Source organism: Ambystoma mexicanum, chromosome 4p (genome assembly GCF_040938575.1).
Source record: "Ambystoma mexicanum isolate Mex_15411 chromosome 4p, UKY_AmexF1_1, whole genome shotgun sequence".
Classification (NCBI taxonomy): domain Eukaryota; kingdom Metazoa; phylum Chordata; class Amphibia; order Caudata; family Ambystomatidae; genus Ambystoma; species Ambystoma mexicanum.
This window is the reverse complement of record NC_090927.1, coordinates 1,158,581,858-1,158,608,839: the sequence shown is the minus strand read 5'-3', so window position 1 is coordinate 1,158,608,839 and position 26,982 is coordinate 1,158,581,858. Positions and strand designations below refer to the sequence as shown.

The 26,982-nt window shown below is 46.6% G+C and overlaps 2 protein-coding genes across 2 annotated transcripts in view; both read right to left on the bottom strand.

The window, feature by feature from the left end:
- Positions 1-9,395, bottom strand: part of FBXO5 (F-box protein 5) — a 40,614-nt gene extending 31,219 nt beyond the window's left edge. Inside the window, exon 1 of the mRNA XM_069606773.1 lies at positions 9,263-9,395. The gene's annotated coding sequence lies outside the window, so the exon portion shown is untranslated. The remainder of the gene's footprint in view (positions 1-9,262) is intronic.
- A 566-nt stretch (positions 9,396-9,961) lies between these two features.
- The window catches only part of MTRF1L (mitochondrial translation release factor 1 like), a 459,754-nt gene continuing 442,733 nt past the window's right edge, over positions 9,962-26,982 (bottom strand). The window contains exon 7 of the mRNA XM_069606774.1: positions 9,962-10,440. Coding sequence (XP_069462875.1) covers positions 10,240-10,440 — 201 coding nt within the window. The 3' untranslated portion in view covers positions 9,962-10,239. The remainder of the gene's footprint in view (positions 10,441-26,982) is intronic.

The following is a 26,982-nucleotide window of genomic DNA, read 5'->3' as shown; positions in this document are numbered from 1 at the left end:
CCGGGCCTCTTCGACACCCTCGTCGAGGCCTTCCAAGACTTCAACCAGTTCCTCCTCGTAGGCTGTGTCCATGTCCACAATGGCCACCTGCTCCCCCCCTCTTTTTCTGCCGGGGTCTTCACGGGGGTCTTCTTGATGGGCCTGAAAGAGGCTTCCCTACGCGGTGGCAGGGAATCTCTGGGCCCCAAGGTCGCCTCCACTGGTGTAGCCTCCTCAGGCTGCGCCAGGGCCGCCGCGACTTCCTCGACAGAGGCCTTGGCCTGGTGAATCAAGGCCTTCACCACCTTCTGCGGGCCTGTGGCCTTCACCTTGGTGGGGGATGAGGGGGGTCACCACCTCGGTCCCCCTCGGCTGGATCCTTCGAGATCGACCGGGGCCTCTCCAGAAGCTTCGCCGGGTTCTTGGCCTTCCTCTTCCCTGAGCCAGAGCGTTGGCTCGTGGTTGATGGCGCTGGAGAGGATGCGCCCTGCCTGGCAGCCGAGGACCCCGACCGTTGGGCGCTCCCGGTGCCCGCGGACTCGCAGTGCTTTGCCTTCTGTTGGGCCCCCGTCGCCGGGGCGCCCTCACAGGACTTAGAAGACCGCTCTGACTTCTTCTTCTTCTCACCTGACGGGCTCTTTCCTTCCAGCCAGTTGGAGAGACGAAGGTGTCGGTCCCTGATGGTCCGTTCCGACATGTTCCCGCAAAATGCACAGTCCTTCTCCACGTGCGTTTTGTCCTCATGAAGGCAGTAGAGACATTTCGAGTGCTCGTCCTCCTTGAACACATTCTGCAGCTGGAATCCAGGGCAAACCCTGAACAGCTTTCCGGCGTCGAGCTTCCTTTCTCCTGGGCCATGTCCGGGTAGAGCGCAGAAACTTCTGGACTCCTCCAAGAAGCGTAACTCGACGAAAACTTCACCCTCGAGGGGCGTAGAAAATCCGAAACGGGTCCCCGTTGATCGGATGTAGAAACGGTGGAGCTTGAGGCTCGATTTGACCGAAAAATGAGAAAATCTCTTTGAAAAAGCACGAAAACGCAGCAAAAAGCTCGAGACCTAAACACGAGGACTCTCAACACTTGAGCGTGCGGTAAAAATCAGAGGATGGCTGCCAGGGGAGGGGTTTAGGGAGAGGGCAGTCATTGGCTGGGGGCAGTATGACCAAGAGATCAGTGATTGGTTACTACTAAGAAAGAGATCAGAAACGAAACTGATACTGATTTTTTCTTTACCGAGGATTCCCGGCCTGACGACGGGGAATATTCATGAGCATGTGAATCCATGCCAGACCCTATGCTGGAGAATTACAATACAAATAGTCTCCACCAGTAAAATTCTAAATTGGTCTTAAGATTTTCAATGTTCGGTCATGGTTACGAGGAGTGATTTTGGTTCGTCGATACCAAGCCTTTCTCGAATAGTCCACCGAGCCCCAAGCCACCGGCATCGTAGCAGCTGAGAGCAAATAACACAAGGCAGGTCTTGCCTGGGTGATGCCTGCGATCCTGAGTAATGGCAATAGTGTTTTCCTTCTCAAGTCCATGTAGGCTGGGCAAAACAACACAGTGTAAGAGGTCCTCCACAGGCTACTGACGGCATGGGCGTGCTGTGGGCTGTACATTATGTGACCAACTTTTCGTTCGAGCACCAAGCCAAAGAGAATTAAATCAGACTCCCGTCAAAGCCCAACAGTCTGAAGGTTTATCACTATGAAGCAGAAACGGCTGAATGCCGTCTACAGTTGTTAAAACAATGCGCCTTCTATTTGCAGGAATGCCCAAAGCAAAAGACTCCCTGTTCGACACAAGAATGGCATTAAACAGTTGCTTATACTTCCTCACGGAACAGGGAGTCAGAAATGTTGGTGGCAATAAAAGGCTTGCGCAATTTAGCTGGCTAATGTATTTCTGAATGTAAGAAAGCCACTGAATTTTCTTTGCAACTGGACTACTCACCAAGGCTCTTACGATCTTATGTGAGAGAATAGCTTTCGTATTGGACCATAATGCCAGCCAGTGCGTAATGGGGGCCAATAATAACTCAGCAATATGCGGGCACCCCAGTTCCAAATTAATGCCATAAATAGGCGAAGACTGCGGTAGCCCGAGTAGATTTTTGAAAAAAGTATTCTCCACATTTTCAATATGTGTAATCTTTTCCATACCCCACAACGCAGCCCCATAATTAGTGGCAGTTTTAGTTTGTGCTCTATACACTTCAAGAATTAGGTTAATAGGTTGCCCTACACAATTATTTTGAAAACGAGACAGGCCCCCAAGAGCCGGTCTCATCCTCAAACATTGCTCATCTACGTGGCCAAGCCCCCGCCAATTCTCGGTAAAGCACATTCCCCAATATTCAAATTTAGTAACCCTGGGTATAGGTTTACCACTCCAAATCGTATGCATCTTGAGATGTTTGCCACCTGTACTCCTGCAAGCCATAAGGGCTGATTTTTTAGAGTTCACTGTCAATTTGTGAGTGGACATAAACTGTGTGTAAACATTCACCAAACATTGTAAAGCTATGGGGGTGCAAGCAATTATGACCATATCGTCAGCATAGCCTAGTACTGGGAGAGGAACTCCTCCTACCCTAATGTAATCGGCATTGGGCTTAACCAATGCCTGGTAGACACCATTGATGTACAAGGTGAATAATACCGGTGCCACAATGCAGCCCTGGCGAACACCCAAAAAAGTCTCAAAAAAGGCTCTACACTGTCCCTGGTCTCCAAATCTAACACAGGCCGTTGTGTTTTCGTGGATCACTTGGAGAACTTTGACCAGGTCCTCCGGGTAACCCATGGACCTGAGCACAGCCCAGAGCATAGCCCTGTACACTTTATCAAACGCGGTGCTCAAGTCCATGAATGCAAAAATATAAATGTCGCAGCCACCAAGTACAGATTCAAAGCCTGGTCTCTAGTCCCCAAACCGGGTCGAAAACCATATTGTGTCTCTGTGAGTAACCCAGAATCAGAGATCACTGTTCAAGCCCTGCTAAGACCATGCGGCCGAAAATATTAAACAAGTCTCCAACAGGGATATCGGTCTGTAAGAGAGGGGACTGCCTGGATCACCCTTCTTAAAAATTGGAAAAATGATTGCCTGCCTCCAAGTTGCTGTATAAGTGCCAAGTTCCAAAAATGCATTCAAACACTTGGTCGATAGGGGAAACCCACACGTCCACCACATCACAAAAAATGTCAGCAGGGATGGCATCCGGGCCAGGGGCTCGATTATAAACTTTCTTATTTACAGCCGCCTCTACCTCTTTTACAGTTAGGCGCATAGTTGTACCACTGGGCCCGGTATATCTAATAGGGGGAACTGCTTTATATAAAGAGCTGAAACGGTTGGATTATGCCATCGCACTTATGTTATTCTCTTTATGATCTTTGTTCTTTTATAGGGAGGCCCATCAGCCACGAATTCGCACATTTTTGTTGAAGTCTCTCTTTGCTGTACGGCCTGAATGAGTTCTACCCAAGCCTGCTCTTCTAAATGGATCTTCCTATTAGCCAGTACACTTTTATACTGCGCCCGAGCGCTAATTATCACCCGCCTTGTTCTATCTTTTGCATTTAGAATTCCTTTAAGGTTCTCCTGTGCTGTCCGACAAGGTGCATCAAACCAGGTCTGCGGATTCGCTTTCCCCGTTTTAAAATCCTTTAAAAAAATGTCAGACATGGTGCTACATATTTATTGTGAAGCCAAAATAATTGTGCCAGGGGAGGAACCATTTGAGAGGATGGTGGTAATTTCCTCTATGTTCAATTTACAGACAGTAAATTGTGTATCCTTGGGATCCAGCTTGGCCCATTTTACTCTACGCTTACACAGTGAATTAATTACGCAATGATCCAGTTGGGGGAGATTAACAAATGAAGCCACTGTCGGATCAATTCTTAGTACCAACCGCAGTGCATGATGGTCACTAAATAGATTCTTAACCACCTGAAACCTCCTTTATTAGATACCAGTCCTTTAGATAAATGCAGAAATAATCAGTCGTGGCTGTCCCTTGTGTACCAAAAAAAGTTGGCTTCCCAGGGCGGTCCACTCCTACACGGCCATTCAGAGATCGGATACCCCACTCCAAAAACCACTCACTCAACAGCAATCCTCTTGCACATGTTCTTTCTTCTGCCATTTGAACAGGGGCTATCCCGTATACAAAATCTTCACCTGGATCTATGTTCTCCAACGATACTCCCAACCCCAGTTTCACATTAAAGTCACCACCCAGAATTAGCAATGAATCCTAACTCCCGTTAACAATGCCCTGCAAATCAATCAGATCCCTCAATGCCCCAAGGCACTCTTGATTATCAATGTGTGGACTATTGTAAAAGTTCACCAGAGTTAGTGAACAGCCTTGCTCTGGGCGTGCAGTAATACATTGTATGTTCACATTTTTTATTTCTCTCACGGTTAGGGTTAAAGTTAAGGAGGCCTTCAACAAAATTGCCAGGCCACCATAACATTGTCCACTTCTACCCTTCTTAGCTGGAACACACTCTGTAACATAACCATCAAAACATAGTGGAGAGAGAGCCCACGTCTCCTGGAGGAATAGAATATCATATTCCATCAAAGCTGTTGCTATCTCCCTGTGCGAGAGCTTAGTAACAGCTCCTGCTATATTCCAGGATAAAAAAAGACATGTGTATGAGGTGACGCCTGGTTATTACCAAACAGATTTTGCCAAGCCTCAACTCCTTTTTCAGAGTTGTCGGATTAGGATTTGAACTACTAGCGCTCCGGCCCCGAACTCTTTTTGCGGGACCAGAAGATCAGGTACTGCTGCCCGTTTCCCACCTCAGTGCAGTTCACCTTTAAAGGGGTTTCTCTGTCAATCTCATGCTTTTAAGATGCGGAAGGGATCTCAAACGCCTCCTCCCTGGATAAGAAGGATGGATCCACCTCGGGTTCTCTCAGGGGAGCCAAAGGCCTACAACTAAAAACACGACGTTCTGCCTGGTCGAAGATCCAAAAAAGCTGCAACTCAGTAGAGCCTCCCTCTCACTCATTGTTACACCTGGGTCTCTGCGCACCCCGCACTCCACACAGCATAGACATACTATGGGCGCACGTTATCATTTCCTTTACCGACGCCTGGCTGCCCCAGTTTGGTGTCGCTGGAAGTTGCCTAGGAGATGCTTTCACTCTACGCGTACCACAGCGCAAGAATGGAATGACGGTCACATCGTCAGTCAGCTGATTTCGCCCACAACGCGGGTACACAGACTCCGCCTTACGGCATCAGTTTAAAAGGGAGCTAATCCCTCACAACGCCGCTTCCAATTACAGTGTTATTCGGAACCTTGTATATCGTATTTATCTCTTTCTGACCTCGGATTTCCATTATGACCTTTCTTCGCCTTCTCCTCTGGTACCTCCTCTACTCGATCGTTGATGAACCGGACTGCATACTGGACTCCACCGCTTCACGTCATTTGTGCCTCGCATCAAGTGGCTTGTTCTTTCTTTCGCGGCTACAGGCAACATTTGCTTCCTGGACAGCTACTAGCAGATGCCAGTCATTGTGCCGCTCCGTTCAGCAACACTATTTGACCTTTTTCTGCACATCCAATTGAGGGATAACTCCAGGCTTGGTAAGAACGTTATTGCTCATATTTACAGCTCCACTGGTGTGTTCTCCTAGTCCTACAATAATCAATCCTTAACTATCTCTAGCCAGCTCTACAATAAACACCCAAGTTGGGTTTATCATAGATTCATCCTCCATAGACCTTCAAGCCACAGTACCAGGTATTACTCACACGTTGTGGTCGTAGTGTATGCTTGTTTTTGCTCACCTTGCACTAATCTGTTTGTATTTCATTACAGCATTGGTGTGGCAGTGTGGATATTCCCTGCTCTTTTATGTAATTAACACCTATGTCTGTCCACTCAAACAGCAGAGAGGTATATTGCAAAGAAGAGCTCCTTCAGGTTGAGGAGGGCGGGTTTTCAGTACACCTTAGGTGGAGCAGAAGTTGCTCAGAATTCTGGCTGGCGAGCAGCAATCCAACAGAAGTTTCCTTATCCTGGTCTATCGAGGTCTTCTATTCAACACCCCAGCCTGAACAGTGGTGGTGAGTAACACTCCTGATCTATTATGGTACATGTACTGTAGAGTCACTCCAATCCTCTTTCGACACCTAAAGTTCTGGCAACAAGCACAATGGAAGCCTGGATAAAAGCTGTGCTTAAGACAGGCTTCACACGGCCCAAACCTAACCTCAAGGAGGATGTCACCTCAAGCCCCTTGGGATGTTTTGCCGATAGTTTTTGGCAACCCGAAAATTTGTAGTTCACTGCTCGGGCGGCTGAAACCCCTCCCACTCCCTGTTACGGAGGAGGAAAGTCCAGCAGTCCCACACCAGAATCCGAATTTTGTTTCGCTAAATGTGAAAGGCCTGAACTTTTCAGTAAAGCAGAAATCTATTTTGAAACGGGTAAAGGTCCTGGAGGGGTCTGTAACTTTTCTACAAGAAACCCATCTTCTCCCGGAAGACTATACCAGTCTTTGGAATAGAAACTTTCCAAAGCAACACCTGGCTTACGGGCGGAGGGGCGGGGTCTAAAACACGGGGGGACAGCGATTCTGTTGGCGAGAGGCATCCAATTTGAAGAGCTGGATATTATCCGAGACCCAGTTGGCCGATATATTGGACTGAAAGGTATGGTCATGGGTCAATTATACTACTTAATTTCAATCTATGCCCCGTACAAAGAACAGGAACCCTTCCTTAGAGGATTGGAATCGTGCCTTCTCCATTTTCTAGAGGGCCAGATTGTCATTGGGGGTGATTTTAATGGGGTCCCTGACCCAAACCAGGACAAGGACAACAGGCATGCCCCTTCTGCCAAAGTATTCTCCATCTGTTCAAGTCCCTGGGGGTGGTTGACGCCTGAAGGGTGTTACATCCAGAAGAAAGGGACTTCACTTTTTTTTTTTCACAGGTTCACCGCTCCACCTCCCGAATAGATCTGATTTTGGTGACACCGCAGCTCATGCCATTCATAGGTAAAGTGCCTCTCAGACCACGCCCCAGTTCTTCTAAAAGGCAGAGCTTGGGATCCAGCCCCCCCTTTCCAGGCCGCAATGGCGTCTATACGCCCCAATCTTAAACGACATGGCCCTGAGGGATGGAGAAGCGAAAGTTATTAGGGACTATTTTAGGAAGAACCCCACGGAACTGACGTCCCTTGCCACGACATGGGATGCCATGAAAGCAGTTATTAGGGGTATCTTAATAGCCCATATGGCAAGATCCACACTGATGTTTTATGATTGGATTCCCAAACACCACAGACACACCCGATGGGGGTCCCATAAGGGACATTTCCGCCCGCAGTGGTGGCATTTCTTAAATCCAGATTTGGGAGTCGATGGTGGTGCCATATTTCGCAAAATAACGGTAGGTTTCACGAAGGAACCAAAGCGCACTGATCTTCTGAAGTGATAACTCTCATGGAAAAATGTAACTGAAGCCACTGGTCGCTCCGTGCACTATATGTATCAGGGATAACGTAGACATTGAGCCGGAGGCCCTCAAGGGACATCGAGTCGGCAGGCATCGACGCGCAGCACCCCCTGCTGGAAAACATTTCCAAAGCAGCTAAAGCTGGATATCGATATATCAAAAGATGTGGAATACATGGGAGGACACAATTCATTCGAAAGTAGATGACTTTCAGAAGGAGTTTACTTTGTTATAAGTTGTATTTGACAGATATAAACCCAGCGATAAATACTTTGCAAAGTTTGTATTCGGACATAACAAAAGAATATGAAAAATCTTCCTACCTACAACATGGTACTGGGACTAACAAGGGCGTCGGCCAGGTTAGTAAAACTCCAAAACCCCATTTTAACAACTAATGAAGAATCTCAAGAATTAAACACAGAAAAGTTCTCACCCTCTAGGATTGCAGTATAAGGATTGGTGGACCAATGTTGATTGGACAGGAAGACAGGAACGCAATTGGATGATGAAATGGAGAAGGTCGTAACCAAGAAACAAAACCACAAAGTTGAACTAGTAAGATCTAGGGGTGCTCATACCCCCATGATATTGTAAGGTTTGCTACATTATAGAAGGAATTGTCTCAGTATAAGGGCAATTCACTAATTGAGCTACTGTTAGCCTTATTTTGTGTTAAGTGTTACCACCCACCATTACTAAGCAAGTAGAACTGAGGACCAATGTGGAGGATAAAATGCTAACCAATGACAAGTGGCAACAAATTTTTATAGCAGTCGCGATATGGGAGATTACGAGAAAAATCGTCCGAGACAATGAAAGGAGTGGGTCACAGGGAGATGGATGTATGAGGAGGGTGTTAAGCTCCCAATACCATAAGGTGTTTAATAGTTGTATATGTTTTCCATCTTCATGTGCTGCTCTTTAGACTGTAGATTGTAAAAGGCTCCAATTACATTCTAAAGTCTGCATCTGAGCCCAGAAAAGCCCACAGATACTGTCCAATTTTGTTACCCCAGCTTGTCTTGCCTTACTGCTCTGTCAACAGTGCCTTTAGTCAAGTATGTGGTATGGCTCCTCACAAATTACTTTTTAAAAGCTGTGTGGAGGCATCTCTGAGTAGTTTGCCCCTATTACAGAGAATGCTTTCACATGCTAGTGGCAGAGCTATCCAAAAAGAGTGCAAAAGGGGCAGCAACCATGTTTTAAAAAATAAATAAAATAGCTATGGCTACAGAGCATTAAGTCCTGCAACGTCCTAAAATGCAACCCTCAAAGATTTCTTGCCATTGCTAAAAAGGAAAGAAACAATTGGTGCGCATTGTGTGTATATGTTTGGGAGGAGAGGGGAAGGGAGGAGAGAAGAAGGAATGAGAGGCAGGATATCAGTAGACCCATCACAGAAGTGAAATGCATATGCTATGGTAGGTAGTCTGAACTGTTTCTACAATGAAAAGAATGGCATCTAATCAAATTCATTCACTCCCTCTCCCAGATCACTTGACATAAGAAAAAGCCTTGGTTTTGACAAGGTGTAACAGAGATGACAGACTATGGCTCAGTATTAGAGTTAACATTTGAGGATACATTTATCATGGAATGCGATGTTGCAGATTTCTAGAAGTGCTCTGAAGGCTGCTAAAGAACCAACTGCAGCATCACCTGCACTGATAAAAAGTAGACATTACTGAAGAAATTTAGAAAGTAGCCTTTAAATCAACATTGGAAGGCAGCTTCGTTTCAGTATTAAATGATTTGTAAGACAATTGCCAGCGATCACCTACCTTGTGGAATGTTGCTTTTCGCACATTGCAGCCTCTGGGGTTTTAGCTCTGAAAGCTGCAGAACACACTGCTCTGAAAGTTATTTCGTACAGCTATCCCAAGCCAGAGATGCATCCTTGATGTGTGGGGCAGGTATTCCAGATTGGAACTGTGATGAGGTGAATCCTTTACTCAGCGAGATGTTGTTTCGACCAGAAGGTTGAATGGTATAAATTAGCATGCCACTAAACTCAGAATGCATAGGCAAGTCTACATATTTACCAACTGACATTTTTATGCACTTGAGGATCTCCTTCAGAATTCTCAACTTTGTATGCAGCCACTTACTGGTAGAAAAAAAGATTCCAATGCATGCTGAGGATCATGCAGGCTCCAGAAATAGAACAAATATATTCCACATTTATGTGATGTGGCAGCACGCACAGTCCTCCCAACACAAATAAAATGTGTTGTGCAGATGTAGCAAAATTTAGGCCAGAGTACTGCCTCTGTGGCATCTGTTTGAGAACAAGGCTATGACTAATGGGACCAACAGGTACTACACGAATAAGGGATCCTGGCAGGGATACTCCAGAAAAAACCCTGAAATACCTGTAACCAGGAACTTGTTGTCAGTTTATGCAGTTATGTATTGCCGATAGGAACCACCAATCAGATAAACATCTAAATAAAGGAGTGTCAAATGCAAAAATACAACCATTTTGTAATGTGCACAAAACTGCAATTTATTAGAAATACTATTTAAATCGAACAGTTCTTGTTTCACATAAGGCCAGATATTTTGCAAACGTCTAATGCAGAAGACTAGACGTTTTGATTCTGAGGAGTCAAGTGCATGCTGAGTGGTGCGTTATGGTTTGATGGTCAACATTTCTTCAATGTAAAACACGTCCATGTTGATGTGGAGTTACAGAAGCTTCAAGAAGATGTGTTTGCATTTTTCCTTAGAGGTGCAAAAGAAAAACGCCAGAAAGGTTTCAATTTTTTTCAGAAATGTTTTCCTTCAGGGTTTCATAGTCTGCATATTCTCTCAGAGATTGTATCATTTCATCAAGGGGTTCTTCCCCAGACATGAACCCTTCAAGGTCATATAATGACTTGCTTATTCGATGGTCAGTAATTCGGCCCTGAGGAAAGTTATATGTCCTGATCTTCTCAGACCTTCCTTTGGTCCCAACCTAGTAGAGAAGGAATACATTGGTTCAGATTTTACAATGCAGGCATTCATTCTGAAACATTGTAATTCATCTCAATTTGCATAATGTAATCAGAGATAATTTGGTCGGAAGTAATAACCAATATTTTGCCTTCTGAATTAATACTTGCTGAAGACATTTTTTGGATAGTGCACGCACTCCAACTTACTTTTTGCTTTTTCACCACCTCATAATACCTTTTTGAAAGTTATTTTATTTTGAAGAGTGTTCTTCCAATTGCTTTCCCAATGTTATATAATTAATAGAATCTAAAACAAAAAGGACTCATTATTTGGGTGAGAGAAGAGATCAAACAGATGGGCAGATGTATCCGATTTATTCTGTGACAGAGTAGGCAGAAGTTACCTATCGTAGAAGCTGTATTCTTAGTCCTTCCTCCATTCTTTCACAAGAAAAGGGACGCAATTACCTTCCAGAACAGCAAGACAGAAATCCAAAAGCATCTGTGGGATTGCCCCATACTGCTGTAATGCAACCTTCTCAGTTCTTTAGTTATCATTGACTAATAATATGGAAAACAAATGTCCGTAAAGATGATGGGTAGTATGTCAAGAAATCTGGGGTGCTGATTAGAGTACAGAACATACAACTGGGAGTAACTTGGCTCGACTTCATTCGCAACCCGTCTTCTTTCATTTCCAAGGGAACATTCCATCATTAAATATTTACTGGGGGAAAAACAACTAAGAGTACTGACGAAAAGACGATCTTCATCACAGCCTAACAACCTGATCCCCAGATCTAGATCCAATGTTCAACAAACAGTGCTTGTGAAACAAACACATGGTTTACCCAAGAGGCTACTTTTCTCATAACCTCTACATGGGCAAGACGGTTTAACTATTGTTCTCCAGCATTGGTCTGGCATGGATTCACAGGCTCATGAATATTCTGCGACGTCAGGCCGGGAATCCTTGGTAAAAGAAAAAAACAGTTTCACTTTAAAACTGTATTTCTTCTCTAAACCAATCACGGTCCTCTAGGTCTTACTGCCCCCAACCGCCGACAGAGCTAGCAGGTCTGGGTACCAGATTTGTCGAGGCCATGCCGGAGCAACAAGTATCATCTTGCAGTGGCACTGAGTGTGCTGATCACTCATAGAAAGAGTGGGAACTGAGGGAAAGCGTATAGGGACAGTGCCTCCCAAAGGATCAAGAATGCATCCGCCATGCTCTTCGGCTGTGGGAACCTGCTGGCGAACCTTTGACACTTGGCATTCGCCGCCGTAAAGATCTATCTTGGCTTGACCCCATTCCTGGATTAGCAGATCGACCTGGTCCTGGCGAAGCTCCCTCTCGTGTCAAGAATGTAGTTCCCTGCTGAGCGAGTCTGCAATGGTGTTCTTGATGCCTGCCAGGTGAAAGGCGAGGAGAAATGTTCAGACGAATGGCCCACTGCCACAGATCCTGGGCCTCTCTGGAGTGGGTCGTAGAGCGTATTCCCCCTTCCAGATGTAGAACATGGTGGTGGTTTTGTCCATGAAGATCCTCAGCACCTTGCCTCTCATCGATGGCAGGAAAGATTTAGGGCCCAGAAGACGGCCCGAAGCTCCAGGACGTTGATGTGAAGGGTCTTTTCTTCTAGCGCAAGAGGCATCTGGCGTGCAACTGTCTGGTATGAGCTCCCCATCCTTCCAAGGAAGCATCTGTGGTGGCTGTCTCCTGATAAGGAGGGACTTGGAAATGGGCCCCTTGTGCGAGATGAGATTGTACGCCCCACCACTGTATCACTCTTTGGAACTCATCGTTGAGAGGGACTTTGTCCATCCAGGATCCTGAAAATTGCAGCCATCTCGCATCCTCTCCTGGAGAGGCCTCATCTGTAGTCTGCAAAGGGGGACAAGGTTGATGCAGGAAGACATCATGCCAAACAGCGACTTGACAGCTCGCACCATAGCTGACTGCGCCAACAAGCGTTGCACCTAACCCAAGATGGCTACCACACTCTCCCTCGAGGGGGTCGCTAGACAAGCCACCGTGTTGAGCTGTGCTCCCAGAAACAGAGCATTTTGCGATGGCTCCAAGCAGGACTTTGGATAATTTAGAGAGATTCCCAGATGCGTCAGCAAACTGACGTCCTTGCAGTGTGCTGGCTCACCAGAGCAAGGGAGCAGGATCAGATCAGCCAATCGTCCAGGTAAGGGTAAACGTGGATGAGACGAAGATGTGCTGCCACCGGAGCCAGGCATTGTGAAGACCCACAGACGATTTCAGGCTGAAGGGAAGTGCTTTGAACAGATAGGGTTGTCCCTGGACCACGAACCGCAGGAACTTGCAGTGTTTCCAATGCAAGTCCAGAGATGCCAGGAAGTCGCCTACCTTCAGTTGGCCGAACACTTGCTTCAGCGTAACCATCCTAAACTTCTGGCCTTCAGGTACTTGTTGAGGCATTGTAGGACGGGATCGGCCTCTACCCTCCTGTCTTCTATCGAACCAGAGAGTATCTGGAGTGCAACCGGGAGGTGCTGGGGGACAGATCTATCTCGCCCCCTTTTTTAACATGGCTTGGACCTCCTGCAGTAGCTCTGCAGCATGTACTGATTCACTACTGCGGGTATACGGGGACACCTGCCCTGAAACTCCAAGGTGTTCCCCTGTCCGCGAGCGTCCAGCACCCATCTGTTGGTGTTGGTCTTCCATGTGCTGACGAACCGTATCAGCCGACCTCCCACTGGGAAGCACAAGTGGGGGCCCGACTCCACGGCCGGTTCAGGCCTGCTTAGGCACCGGGATTCTGGCCTATGGGCGGCGCCGGCACTGATCTTCGCTGCCCGGATGCCTGCGAGTGGCCTCTCTAAACCTCCTTCGTCGTGCAACGGGAACGCTGCCCGTAAGGGGCAGTGTAGCCTTTGGAGCAACTGCCAGGTTTTCCTCTTGAGGAACAAAAGGACAACCGATGTTGCTGCAGGGTGCCTAGCGAACGCACCATCTCCATGTCGATTCTGGTGTTGAAGATCACTTTTTTTGGATTCGTAATGGCAGTTTTATAGGTAGCAGCTGTGGCAGAGAATCTTTCTTTAGTGGAGGGCGAGGGGGCTTTTCTCCAACTAGCTTCAGAGGTTCTTTTGATATTTCGGAGTGCTTTTAATTCTGCCGAAAACCATTTGTTCAAGTGAGCGATTGGTTTAGCCTTTCTAGGTTTGAGTGGTGCAATTTGGATTAGCGCTTGTTCCAGCGTGTCATTGAAAAGGTCGACTGATGAGGTAGGGTTCGTGTTAGTGCTAGTCTGGGTGTGGATGATCGGTTGTAGTAGGGGTCTTAAATTCTCTATAGTGATGTTACATTTGTTCCTGGATATAATTTGTGGTACACTAGTAGTGGGTACATTCTTGAGAGAATCTTTAGGTGTGGTGAAGGTAATACAATGGTGGTCTGTCCAGGCACAGGGTGTGATATTGAGCAGGGAAATGTCACAGTTGGTGGAATCATAGAAGGTCTCTCTGAAATATGAGTCGCCACAGTTACAAGAGGATGAGAGGCAGTCTCCAGTTCCCTCAATTGTTTGTTTAAAGTGTGCCATTGGTTTGGACCCAATTATGGTGGTTGAGTTGACCGATTCTGCCAAGCTCCCGCCAACAACTCCAATTAATAAGGCGGGAGGTGGCGTGGCTGTATCTACAAATAAGTCTGTGAAACCATCTGAGATGTTTGGGGTTACGGATCGGATTATGAAATCTGAGAGTCTTGTTTAGAAGGGTCACATTTGTGTTAATAGCTCTATGGTTTTTAAGGATGAAATTCGATATCCTCTTAAAAGAGGAAGAGTTTTATCTATTTTTAGGAGTCATGTCCTTAGCTAGACTGACATTGAGTGATATTAAGGAGGTTGTACTCCCAGATCTAAATTATTTTAATTAATGTACTGTATATTTTTATACTGAATTAATTTGGGATTTACTATTGGCTGCGCAGGAAGAATTTTAAGCGAAGGCGTATGATGTCCTCCCCAAAAAGAGAAAATGAGAGGGCTCTTATGTGATGTCTAAGAAGGTACATGATGACATTCTGTCCTCGAATAGGCACAATAAGGCAAAGGTGGAGATGGTCCAACAAAGTGGGGGATGCTGTCCAGGTCGTCTGTTATATAAAATGGATACCTCAGGTCAGAGGCAGGCTTTTGAGTGCCTGACTCTGCAATAGAATTTGAATGGGGACCAGGCTCTTTTGGGTGATGCAGGGGTCAGCGCCCAGGATTTTAAAACTGGTACTTTTTTGAAGTTTTTCAGTTGGAACTCCAGAGGTTTCAACAGTTTTATATGGGTGGCAGAGTTTTAACATATATGATGTGGTGGCATTGCAAGAGACCTGGTTAGTGGACAGTCAGGACCTGCATGGGTATTCGGTCACAGTTGATTACTGATAGCAGAAAAGAATTCCTCACAATTGGGGTTTTGAGCCTTTTAATACACTGTCAAGCAGTCTTTTCATCTGCATTTTAAAGATCACATTGCAAAAAAATGGAGTTTGAATGTTTTAGGATTCATTTGTATATTAATCCAACTTTGGCGTCTGACTCAAGTTTGTGTGATGAACTTGATACATTTTTAATAATCTGGCATGCGTATCTAGGACACCAGGGGTGCTGTGTATGAGTGATTTTAACTGTAATTGTGAAGATTTGGAGAATGATTGTGTTGGGAAGGAAGTGGTCTTCCCCCCACCCTCCTAGGGAGGACCACAGTCAATAGACTCCATCTAGGCTAAGGGGGGAGGATGCCCCTCCACCCCTGCACATGCACGAACCCCATAATATGTAGAAATAGACGTTTAACCTAGCCTATGTCCTGGCATGAAGGCTCCATCTTTGTATTAGGCCCCAATGCAATTTCTTACAAGGCCCAAACACCACCACTCTGTGAGGCTGCAGAGATTGCATCCCCGGCCTCTCACACAAGCCCTTAGCACATCAGACTAGCACCACACAAGCCTTTTTTACCACGGCAGCTCATCCGCTCCCTGTCCTCTCAATGTTGCAAATCTCTAGTATCATTCTTTCACAGAATGCACTCTGCGAAGAAAGTGGGACAGAGAAAGGCCACACCACAAATGCCCATCCATCTCCACTAGACTGCCGTGCCCCCTCCCCCTCAAACCCGCTAGGACCGGGTTTGCTAGCCCAGACCTCCCAATTCCTTTCATGATAAGCATCTAAACCCGTCGGCTTGACCATTCCAGAACACCCAACATAGGCCTAATCCTGGGTAGCAATATATTCTTCCAATAACAACACACGTCTGTTCGTACAGTGACGCACCGGAAAGATAGGCAGTAGATCAAGCCCCCCGTGAGAGAAATAGTGCAGTATCAATGAAGCCCTGAATGTGGAGGTCAGAATGCCAATATATTATTCCCTCCCTACAAAGGAACCCCATGTATGTGATGTCCAGATATCTGCCATTACTTACTTCCTGTTGTTTAGCTTAGATATCTAGAAATGTTACACCCGCTCAACCTGACCTTCACTGCAACGATGAGGCCAGCTGACCCACGTGCTACAAGATCAACAGGGAGAAAAACCACCAATAGGTGCCTGGTATCCCCTATGGAGCAGGCGCATCCATAGGTTCCCCACCAACCAGCAACCTCACATCTACCATAGCCTAAAATCGTCATTGATGATGCAATTGTCTTTTATAATGTGCTGCCCATGTAATTTTTGGCAGAGCGCTCTCGGGCAGAAGAGTTCTTTGCTGGCATTTTTTGTATTATATAAACTTTGTTATCCTTGCAAAACTATCTCTTGGTCTCATTCCCTAACGGGGTGCATTATATTTTATTATTGTTATTATTGGAAACGTGTATTAGGTGGGTGCCTTCAATTGTGATGGGCTTAGACCCAAGATGTTGGGGGAACTGTGAAAGAAGTAAAATGTAGTAGATAGACTATTTTCATGAATAATTTGAGTCAGTCGGGTGGTGTTGATGGTCACTGGGGATGTGAACTCCCATGGTTTGACCATATTCCAGGTCTACCACTGATTTGATCTTTTTGACCCACTCATTTTAATTTAGTTGAATCCCTGAATATACGTCATGCCAGTGATCATGCAAAATTTATTTTAATTTGACTATTTCCCAAACTGAAAGTAATGCTGTGTAAAAACCTCTTGGTCAATAGTGCAGATAACGGACAGTCAAGTTAATAAGTGCCCTGCTCGTTTTAATGTAGTAAAATTGGCGTGGATGAAATGGAGGAATAGTGAGGATGGTCCGTTTAGAGCAGGCTTGTCCAACCTTTTTGAATGTGGGGTTGAAGCATTAACTTTTTGTCACCCAGGGGTCCGGTGAGCCAAAATTAAACAACCTTGCCGAGAGCAGTATCACATTACGAAGCGATATTGTGTGACCTTTGACACAATATAAAAGCACAGGCAGTGATGGGTCATCCAGTCCCAAAGATAGCTTTTGGCGTCAGGGGCAGCAAGTATCTAAGCAGGGGCCCCTCCATCAAAAATGATCAAAGGCCAGTTGCTTGTTATTTCTTTCAGTGTGTAGGTGTTAATATTCCCCTGAAATAGTGGGAGCAAGGGAGCTATAATAACCTAGGGAGGATTTGTGGGCCCCCCTTCGTCCCCCTTCGTCCCCAGAAATTATTTTCAAATGTGGGGTTTAAATGGTGCATTTTACAGCAGAACAACTTACCAGAAACAACTTACAATCAGTTCTAAGAGTAACAAGCGCACAACGCATTTTAATGATCAATGTGTCCACAGTGTAAGCCAGCACTGCCAATCTAAATTTAAATGTTGATACTCCCAAATTAGATGGGTGCAAATTAAATCTATTGCTATTTGCAGACGTCTTAATATCAAAATAACCATGTGCTTTGAAAAAGCTTTTGAAGAAATGTAGTGGCTATGTGAGCAAAAGGTTTTTGCCATCAATTCAAAGAAAACCTAGGATTGTTTTTTATACAGGAAACCGGATTAATCTTGAGCTGGCAGGCACAACAACAAGCACTGTGAAATCTCGACTACCTGTGGAATTGTGTCAACAACAAATGTTCAAGGTCTGACTAGTTGTGAAAAAGTAATTTTGCAGTCATCAGTCAGGGTAACACTATGGCGCTGTGCAGTTTCTATCATGAGGATCTCTCGCTCCCACACTTATACCGCAAAAAATAAATGCACAACAGAAATTAGCAGGCAAAGGGCAGCAAGCAGTAGGAGAGTCTGCCACTTGGGAAATTGGAAAAAAAGAGAATCAAAGTCTTTGCTTCAAATTGGTAATGGGGGAACATTGAGTTAGCCCGCTGACATGGAGTCAAGCCAGACAATGAACACAAAAGCGTTTAAGGAAAACTTAACAAAAGCAAAGCAGACATCTCCAAAGTATTCATGATGGAGTGTGCACGGGTCTCAGAGATGCAGGAGAAGAAACCAAAACAATCGTAGTACAGATTATCAATTATAAGGATAGGGGATGCTAGCCTGACAGCAACTAGACTAGAGTGAAACATGAAATACACTACAATACCAAGTCAGTTTCTACGATTGCTGAGGGATAGAAAATAATTGTTTCGGCAAATCAGCCTTAAGGGCATTATATTAAACATGCAATGCTGTACCCTGCCAGGCTAAGGATCATGATGCACTGCTACAGGAACATGTGCCATTTTTTTAAAAAAAAAATCAGCATTTTTATTGCCATTTATTAAACATAACACAAAACAATCACAATGCATTTCTCAATAACCCTACTGTGAAACACGCCCCCCCAACCCACACATGCTATGAGTTCGAACCTTGTGCCTCTCCAATAGGTGGACACACCGTGATAAGTCTACTCGAAGGGGAGACTTCTCTCTTTGGTACGCCCAAACTCTGGGCCTCTGAACTCCTACTTTCTTCCACAAGGACCAAATCCCTCAGTGTCGCTTATTAGTGGGCGCACTGCCTCTCACCCGTCCCCCTCTCCTCTCCCACACTCAATCTTTCCGGTCAACCTGTCCATATTTCTCGAAGAAGGGAAGCCACATCCCCTCAATATTAGTTCTGGATTGCACCAGATTGTGGGTCAGGTACTCCATATCACATATGCACCTAATCTTAGAAACCCATTCCTTCTCCCCAGGCATTTGTGGCTTCTCCACATTTGAGCCAAACAACAGCGTGCCGCGACCAGCATGAGGACACATATGGCCCTGATAAACCTCATTCTCTTCATCCACACTAACTCCAAAAAGGATAAACCAGGGAGGAAAGGTCTTGGGAACTGCCATACAACACCCTTCATCCAAGAAAAAGCTTCCCCCCAATATGCTTGTACCACAGGGCACCCTCACCACATGTGCATATAAATCCCCCTTTTCACGATGGCACTTCCAGCAATGTGGATCATATCACTCACTCATCCAGGCTATCCTGCCCGGCGGGTAGTGCCATCTGTGTATCAATTTCAGGGCCTGGTGTCTGTATTGCAATGACATGGTGCAACAGTGTGCACGCCTGCACATACAAGTCCACAGTGACTCCTCAATATCCCCACCCAGGTCTCGACCCCATTAAGCCCTCGAGGGAGGGGGGGATCCCTGAGGCCTGCCAAAAGAAGCAATTTATATAATCTGGAAATTAGCCCTTCTGTGTGATCAGGAATCATTCAAAGTTCATCAGTTCCCTCCTAAGAATTACCCCCCATCTTTCTTCTGTCAGGACGCCCTTCAATTGCAAAAAGTGGAAGGGCGAGAGTCTACCTATACCCTGAGCCTCCTCCAGTTCCTTTAAGGATAGAAAATCATCCCCTACCCACAGTTGACATGCCCTGCTGAGCCCCGCTTCATACCAAGATTGGAAAGCCAAGGGTTCCTCTATCCCATCCCTGAGTGGCAGTGCCCATATAAGCTCAGCTACGAGAGCCATGTCGCAAGCCATCGGTTGTCCAGTCCCTTTTTCTATATGGACCAGAGAGCTTCCAAGACCGGGTGGCGCAGAGCCCTGTCTGGAATACGAACCTTGGGGAACCATAACCATTCATTAAGTGTGACTGGGGCTAGCACTTCATTATCCATTGCCACCCACTGCTTCCTTGATCCCAGGTTGAAGTGCTCCACCAAGACTCTTAACTGAGTTGCATTATAGTATGTGGCAAAGTCTGGGAATCTCACTCCCCCGTCCTCCTCTGTCCTGATCAGAACATCATAGGAGATCCTATGTTTCTTCCCCGCCCAAAGGAACCGCAGCATGTGGCGCTTCATTTCCGACAAAAGGGATGCAGGCACCGGGACGGGCAACATTTGGAACAAGAATACAAATTTGGGGAGGACCACCATCTTGATGGAATTCAGGCACCCCATCCAGGACAACCCGAGTCCCGCCCACCTTTCCATGTCTCGTTTTACTGCCGACCAAAGATGGAGAAAATTACTAGAGAAGAGATCCCTTGGGTTTTGTGTCACCTGAACCCCCAGGTAGCGGAACATCTCCCTCTGCTTTCCAAAGGGAAGCCCGTGCACATATTCCTTTTCCTCGGCTGATAGTCCGCCAACTGGAAACATCACTGATTTCCCCAGGTTAACCTTAAAGCCCGACAACTTCCCATACTGCTCCAAACTTGACAACACGTGGGGGACCGATTGCGAGGGCCTGGTAACAAAGCAAAGCGTCATCTACGAAAAGGCTTATCTTACAATGGATCCCCCTGCTAAGACCCCACCAACGTTTCGGTTATTCCTGACTGATGCCACCCATGGCTCCATTACCAGCACATATGTTATGTTACTTGGCATTTATATAGCGCCTTATATATCATTGGTATGACCTCAAAGCGCTGGTAGGTTGAACGCCCTCGGGAACTGTAGTTCAGGTCATTAGAGATATAGTGTTGCATGGGTGCACCGGATATGTGTGCAGCTGGTGTAGTTGTTGGATGATAGCTGCTTCCTAGCGATAGGTGTGGTGCTGAAGATATCAGTTGGATGTGTGCAGTCTGGTGGGTGGACACCCAGAGTGGGTTGTGGCTGTAGGTAATTGAAACAAGGGTGTAACTGTATATGGTGCGCTCAACTTTCTCAAATCATGTCTGAATGCAGCATAAACTACACTTGAGGTTCCCCTTGATGCCTCAAAAGAAATGTTTAACGTAGTAATGTTGTATAGTTAGGTTGCGCACAACAGATTAATCAATCATAGTATCCAATACTCTTGAGGTAGGGTTCCTATCTCGTAACAAATCCAAAAAGAAAAATATCCAATATGTGAATGGTGATTTTTAATTCAAGTACAGCCGACACGTGTTTCGACCATCAGGTCGTTTTCAAGGCCAAAATGTTGCTGTGGGTTAATCCCAAAAGACTTATGACAGAGTAGCTTCATAGATGGGTATGCATTGATGCGGTGCGTGAGACGATGGTTTCTTGTGGTGGGTATTAGCGGGGATTGCTCACTTCTAGTATTCCAGGTTCTGGCTGTGTTAGACCTGAGGAACGCCTATGTGAACAGCCAGGCCGGAATGTGCTCAGCTATCTGCGTTTTATTAGGGTGCTGAGGTGTTCATGGGATCGTATTCATAAGTGAACAGCTAGGCCGAATTATCAGGGGTATAGCTGTGTTCTAGTTGAGTGATGGTGTATAGTACAGAGTAAGCGTAGTGGTGTTATATGGTGGTTATCTGTTAAATAGCGCCTGAGAGCAGGCACTTGGACAGGACGGTGGGGACATACATAGCGACATACGGATATATAGCGACAGGGGTCGATACAGGCATGTATGCGGATACAGATATATACAGGGATACAGATCTACAGCATATATATGGGGAATACAGATATTTGTCCAGTTCCGTCCACTCTGTCGCGTTCCATCCAATCTGTCCAGTTCCATCTATTCCATCCAGATCTATTTACTTTGTCCAGTTCTATCAATGCCATCCGATTCTAACCACTCCATCCATTAGGTCACTCTATCCACTCCATCCGCTTCATTAGTTTTATCCAGTACCACCTATTTTCATTCAATCGTCTAGTTCCATCTATGTTGTCCAGTTCCATTCAAGTCATCCAATTCAATCCACTCAGTCCACTCCGTCACCATCCATTTCATTCCATACATTTTGACAGTTCCATTTACACTATCCGTTCCGTCCACACTATCTGTTGCATCCATTTTATTCTTCCATCCATTCTGTCCGTTCCATCCGCTCGGTCTGTTCCATCTACTCTATCTGTTCCATCTACTCTATCTGTTCCATATGCGGTGTCCTTTCCATCTACTCTTTCAGTTCCATCCACTCTGTTCGTTCTGTCAACTATCTGTTCCATCCACTCTTTTTGCTCGATCAATTCGGTTTGCCCCTTCTACTCTGTTACATCCGTGCTATCCGATCCATCCGCTCTATTCATTTGATCCATTCAATTTATTCTATCCGTTCTATCTGTTCTATCCACGCTACCTGTTCCATCTACTCTAACCATTACATCCTACCTATTCGTCCCATCTATTCCATCCACTTCATCCAATTCCAATCGCTCCATCCTGTTCCAGTTGATTTTATCCACTCCATTGACTCTATTAATTCCATCTGTTCCATCTGCGCCACACACTCCATTCGCTCCATCGGTTCCATCTGCTCCACCTACTTCTTGCACTCTATCCACCTCATCCATTCATTCAATTCATTCCACTCATTCCATTCAATCCACTAAATTCACTCCATACACTCAGTCCAGTTCCAGCCAGTCCCATCCACTCCATCTGATTCCATCCACTCCATGCACTTCCGTCCATTCATTCGATCCACTCCATTTTCTCTGTACACTTTATCTAATTCCTTCCACACCATTCAATTATGTCCATCCATAAAGTTCTATCTGCTCCATCCACTCCATTTACTCCTTTATTCCCTCCACTCCATCAACTCTGTTGTTCCATCTTCTCTGCCCACCCACTTTGTTTACTCCATCCATCAAATCAATCCACTCCAACTAATCCATCTGTTCCATCCATTCTATCCTGTCCTGCCCTGTGGGTAGGATCGGAGGTTTTGAACACCAAGTGGAATAGTCTCATTGTGTGTTTCGTCGTTGGGTTGCAGGGGGATTCAGACACATCTTCAGGTGCTCATTGGAGTTAAGGGAAGAGCCATGTTTTTAGTAGTTTGCAGAATGACAAATAGTCTTCGGTGTGTCGGATGTGAGGTGGGAGCGAGTTCCATAGAGCGGGGCCCAAGGCTGAGAACGAGGATCATCCGATCCTGACCGAGTTGGTGGTTGGGATCACTCAAAAGGAGTCGTAACACTGTAGTTACATTTTTCACTTTCATGCGCCAGGTAAACAAAAAATAACTCCACTCCACTTCGACGGACTTGGCCGTCTTTTTCAAATCAGGGCAAATGGTATTCGAACGCGGACAGATTGGTACGGAGCTGCTGTTTAAAGTACAGAGGTTGGGATTGAACCCATGACTTTTGTGGACTTGCTGAAAAGCCATGTTCAGAATTAAAGTACAATACCATTTGCCTGGATTTGAAAAAGACGGCCAAGTCCGTCGAAACATGTGTCATCACAAAGGGCACTCGTTCATATAAATACACAGCTTTAAGAACTATATTACAACTGAGTGGAGTACTTTTTTGTATACCTGGCGCATGAAAGTGAAAAGTGTAACTACAGTGTTGCGATTAGTTTATAAAGCGGAGTGGAGGAACCACATTTTCTCCGCAGTTACTTATTTCATGCGACAAATACTACTGTCTCAACAAACAGAAGGGCGCTGAGGTCTACCTTTTATAGGTGTCCTTTGTGAAAAGGTTCATCACTCAAAGGAGGGCAGAGCTTGATCTTAGGGTGCTGGGTGGGAGGTAGGGTTTTAGCTTGTCTTGCAGGTATAGAGGGCCGGTATTGTGCACTGCACAGTGGGTGATGCACAGGGTCTTGAAAGTGGCCCTTCGTCCAACTGGGAGCCAGTGGAGTGTTCTGAGAGCTGGAGAGGTGTGGTCTCTTGGGCCCAGTGATAGTAGCAGTTTGGCGACAGCGTGTTGTGTTTTTTGCAATTTAATAAGGTGATATGCTCGCACAAGGAAAAGGGAGTTAGCATAGTCCAGTCTTGACATTACAATAGACATAACAGCAGCAGGTCTATTAGAAAAGGAGAGGAAGGGAAAGATGCGTCTAAGAATTTTGAGATGGTAATGGCAAGACTTCGAGACTTAGATACGTTGTTGATTTGACGAGAGAGGGTTAGGTCAGAGTCCAGAGTGCATCCAAGGGTTTTTACTGTGGCGGAGGAGGTGGGTGGTTGGCCCATGGATGGGGGCCAAGGTAGAGGGTGGGGGAGAAGATCAGTATTGCTGCACACCATGATTTCGGTTTTAGTGAGGTTTAGGAGGAGGTGGTTTGTAGTCATCCAACAGTCGATGTCAAGGAGGCAGGCTGTGAGGTCGGGCTGAGAGTTGGAGTCTGAGTTGCAGAGTTTTAGGATGATTTGTGTATCATCGGCATAGTTTAAGCACAGGATATTGTGCGGGCGGATGATTGCAGGGAGGGTGGACATATAGAGGTTGAATAGGAGCGCTGATAGGCATTGCTCCTTGTGGTACTCCAGTACTGACTGGGCGAGCGGCCGAGGCAAAAGTAGAGGAGGGTTTTTTGTTTTCTGTTGTTGAGGAAGGAGGCTATCCTGAGAGCGGTTCCACGGATTCCTAGGGAGTAGAGGCGGTCAAGTAGAATTGAGTGGTTAATTGTGTCAAACGCGGCAGAGAGCTCTAGGAGGATTAGTGCAGCGCATCCTGCAGAGTCTGCGTTCATCATAAGATCGTCCCAGATTAAGGCCAGAGTGGTTTCGGGTCGTGGTCTGAAGCCTGATTGTGCGGGGTCAAGGAGGTTGTTGGATTCGACAAAGCCGTTTAGTTGGGAGTATGCGATCGATGAGTTTTGCAAGGGATCTGGTGTTCGAGATGGGGCAGTGGTTTTTGAGGTCAAGGGGGTCGAGGAATGTTTTTTTTATTTTGAAGAGGCTTGACATGTGCAATTTTGAAGGCATCTGGGAAGATTCCAGAGCTGAGGGAGTTGTTTAGGATGGTTCTTGCTTACTCTCCTGCGCAGGTGGATGAGAATATTTGAGGACTGAGGCGGGGCAGGGGTCAAGAGGGGGGGGGGCAGATGGTTTTCGAGCAGAGAGAAGGTCGAGAAATTTGTCATTGGAGATTGGGTTGAAGCAGTCGAAAGTGGGTGGCGTTGTTATTGCGGTGGCGGGCGGGGGGTGGTTGATGGATTTTGTGGTGTTGAGTGGAGGGCCAGTTTGTTGTTGAGAGAAGTCGGTCTGTCGAGAGCGGTGGTGTAGAAGTGGAACGAGAGCGAGTCGCAGAGCGATTGAGATGGGGTAGATTGGGCTGAGGTACAGGTTGGTTTGATGAACTCAAATGATTTTGTGGAGTTCCTTGCTGCGGTTTCCACAGTTAAGAATCCGATTGTTGTAGTGGGCTTTTTTGGCTTTCCGGATTTCAGCTTTATAGTTGCGATGCTGCAATGCAAAAGTGGATGTACCCAGATTGGTTGTTCTTTTTCCCCCATTTGCGTTCCAGGGATTTATTGAGCTGTTTCGCCATCTTCAGCTCAGGAGTAAACCATTTGGGAAAAGGACTGAGGCGTGAGGAGGAGCGGCATGAGGGGGTAAGCGGGATTAGTGAGTTGAGCCAAGAGTCGAAGGAGTCAATGGTTAATGGTTCATCATCGGGGATGGTTATGGAGGGTCTGTGAAGCAGGACTTCGCCTAGGTCAAGGAGGATCTTTAGTTTCTTCCAGCATTTGCGGCGGAGGGGGGCCGCTGGTTCAGGGTTGAGCGCAGAGGAAGGGGAGCGGTTGGAGAAAGGGACGATGAAGTGATCAGACCATATGAGAGGTAAGGGCGGGTCTAGATGTATCTGGTTGTGGGAGCTGAAGATGTGTCCTTTAGAATGAGTTGGGCCGTTAATGTGAAGGGAGAGATTAAGCGCATCAAGGCAGTCGACCAGTGAGTGGGTCATGGGGTTGGTGGTAATGTCTAGCCGGATATTGAAATCTCCTAGAAGGGTCAGCGAGGGGTGGTTTACTTGGATGGTGGCTATAGAGTCACAGAGGTTGGTTCTAAAATGTCTGTTGTAACTGGGGGGTCTGTAGATGATTAGGAAGCTGTGGGAGAACGTTGGGGGCAGTGAGAGTTTAACAAGAAGGGATTCGGAGGAAGGAGTGCATGTCTGGGAGTCGACGAGTGAGACGGAGAAGTGGGATTTGAAAGCAACTACCACTCCGCCTCTTCTTGAGGGTCTGCTGAGTGGGATGAGGGAGTAATCGGGCGGAAGGCTTCATGAGCAATAGGGGCAAAGTCGTGATAAAGACTTGGTCGGGTTTGTCAGAGGAGAAGAGGTCAAAGATGCTGTGTCTGTTTTTTGCTACATAGCGGGCATTAAAAAGAATGCATCTGACTTCGGAGTGGGGGGTTGTCCTGAGGGTTGTAGGGGAGTCAGTGGGGGGATTAGCGGGGGTGGGTCTGGGGTAGGAGGCATTACCCAAGGTTTTGGGGGGTTTGGCGTTGGGTGGGGAATTGTGGGGGGTTTCCCCCCACATATGTTACAATTGACCTTCACAATTCGGTCAATTGTGAAAAGGACAATTGTAATTCGAACAGTTGTAAAACGAACAATTCGTATACAACCAGGTAGGAAGGGAAGGGGTAGAGTGGCAGCGGGTTCTGGTTGGTGGATGTTGCAGACTGGTTGATGGAGGTTGGGAAGAGTAGGCGGGCGGAGGAGGGTGTGAGAGGTGGGAGGACGGAGTTGGCAGGGCGGGTGGGCAGTTGGTCAAAGGGCGGGGAGGGATTGGGGATTCATGTGCGAGTCTCATGGGGCTGGGGATGCCAGGTGTGCTGGGAGAGAAGTTGAGGGAGAGGGGTTGGAAGTGTGGTGAGGGAAGGGGGGGTGGTGATGGTGGGGGGTGAGAGATTGTTGGGATGGGTCGAGATAGGAGGGGTGAGGAGTAGAGAGATAGAAGGGGACCATGCTCGTTTTCTCCTCTTCAGGGTTTTCAGTGCAGTCAGTGTGTGGGAAAGGGGGGAGGAGGGGTTGAGGGTGATGGCGATGATGCCACTGTTCTTGCCAGGGCGAGGCATGCAGTCTTTAGGGAGGGGAAGGGATATGGTGGTTGGGGAATGTTAGTTGGCGTCAACGGGAGGATAGGGCAGGGGATGGGGGGTGGATCTGCAGGGGTGGGTGAGTGATGGGGTGTGGATTCTGAGGTAAATGGGGTTAGAGGGGGGTATGCTCGCAGGGGAGTGGGGGAAGGGGTAGAGAAAACAGAAGCATTCAGATGTTTGGAGCGCCATCGGGCACCTCTGGCTTGGGAGTTGGATAGGGGGTGGGTTGGTACGGTGATGGTTACTGGGGAGTTCATGATGGCGGGTGGAGGGTCGGTTGGGAGTGGTGGGTTTGTTTGGGACGTGAAGTGAGGGGGGATTTAAGGTGGCAGAGGTGTGAGGCGCGTCAGAGTGAGGCTCTCGTTTTGGATTTAGATGGGTCGGATGGAGTCATGGTGTGGCA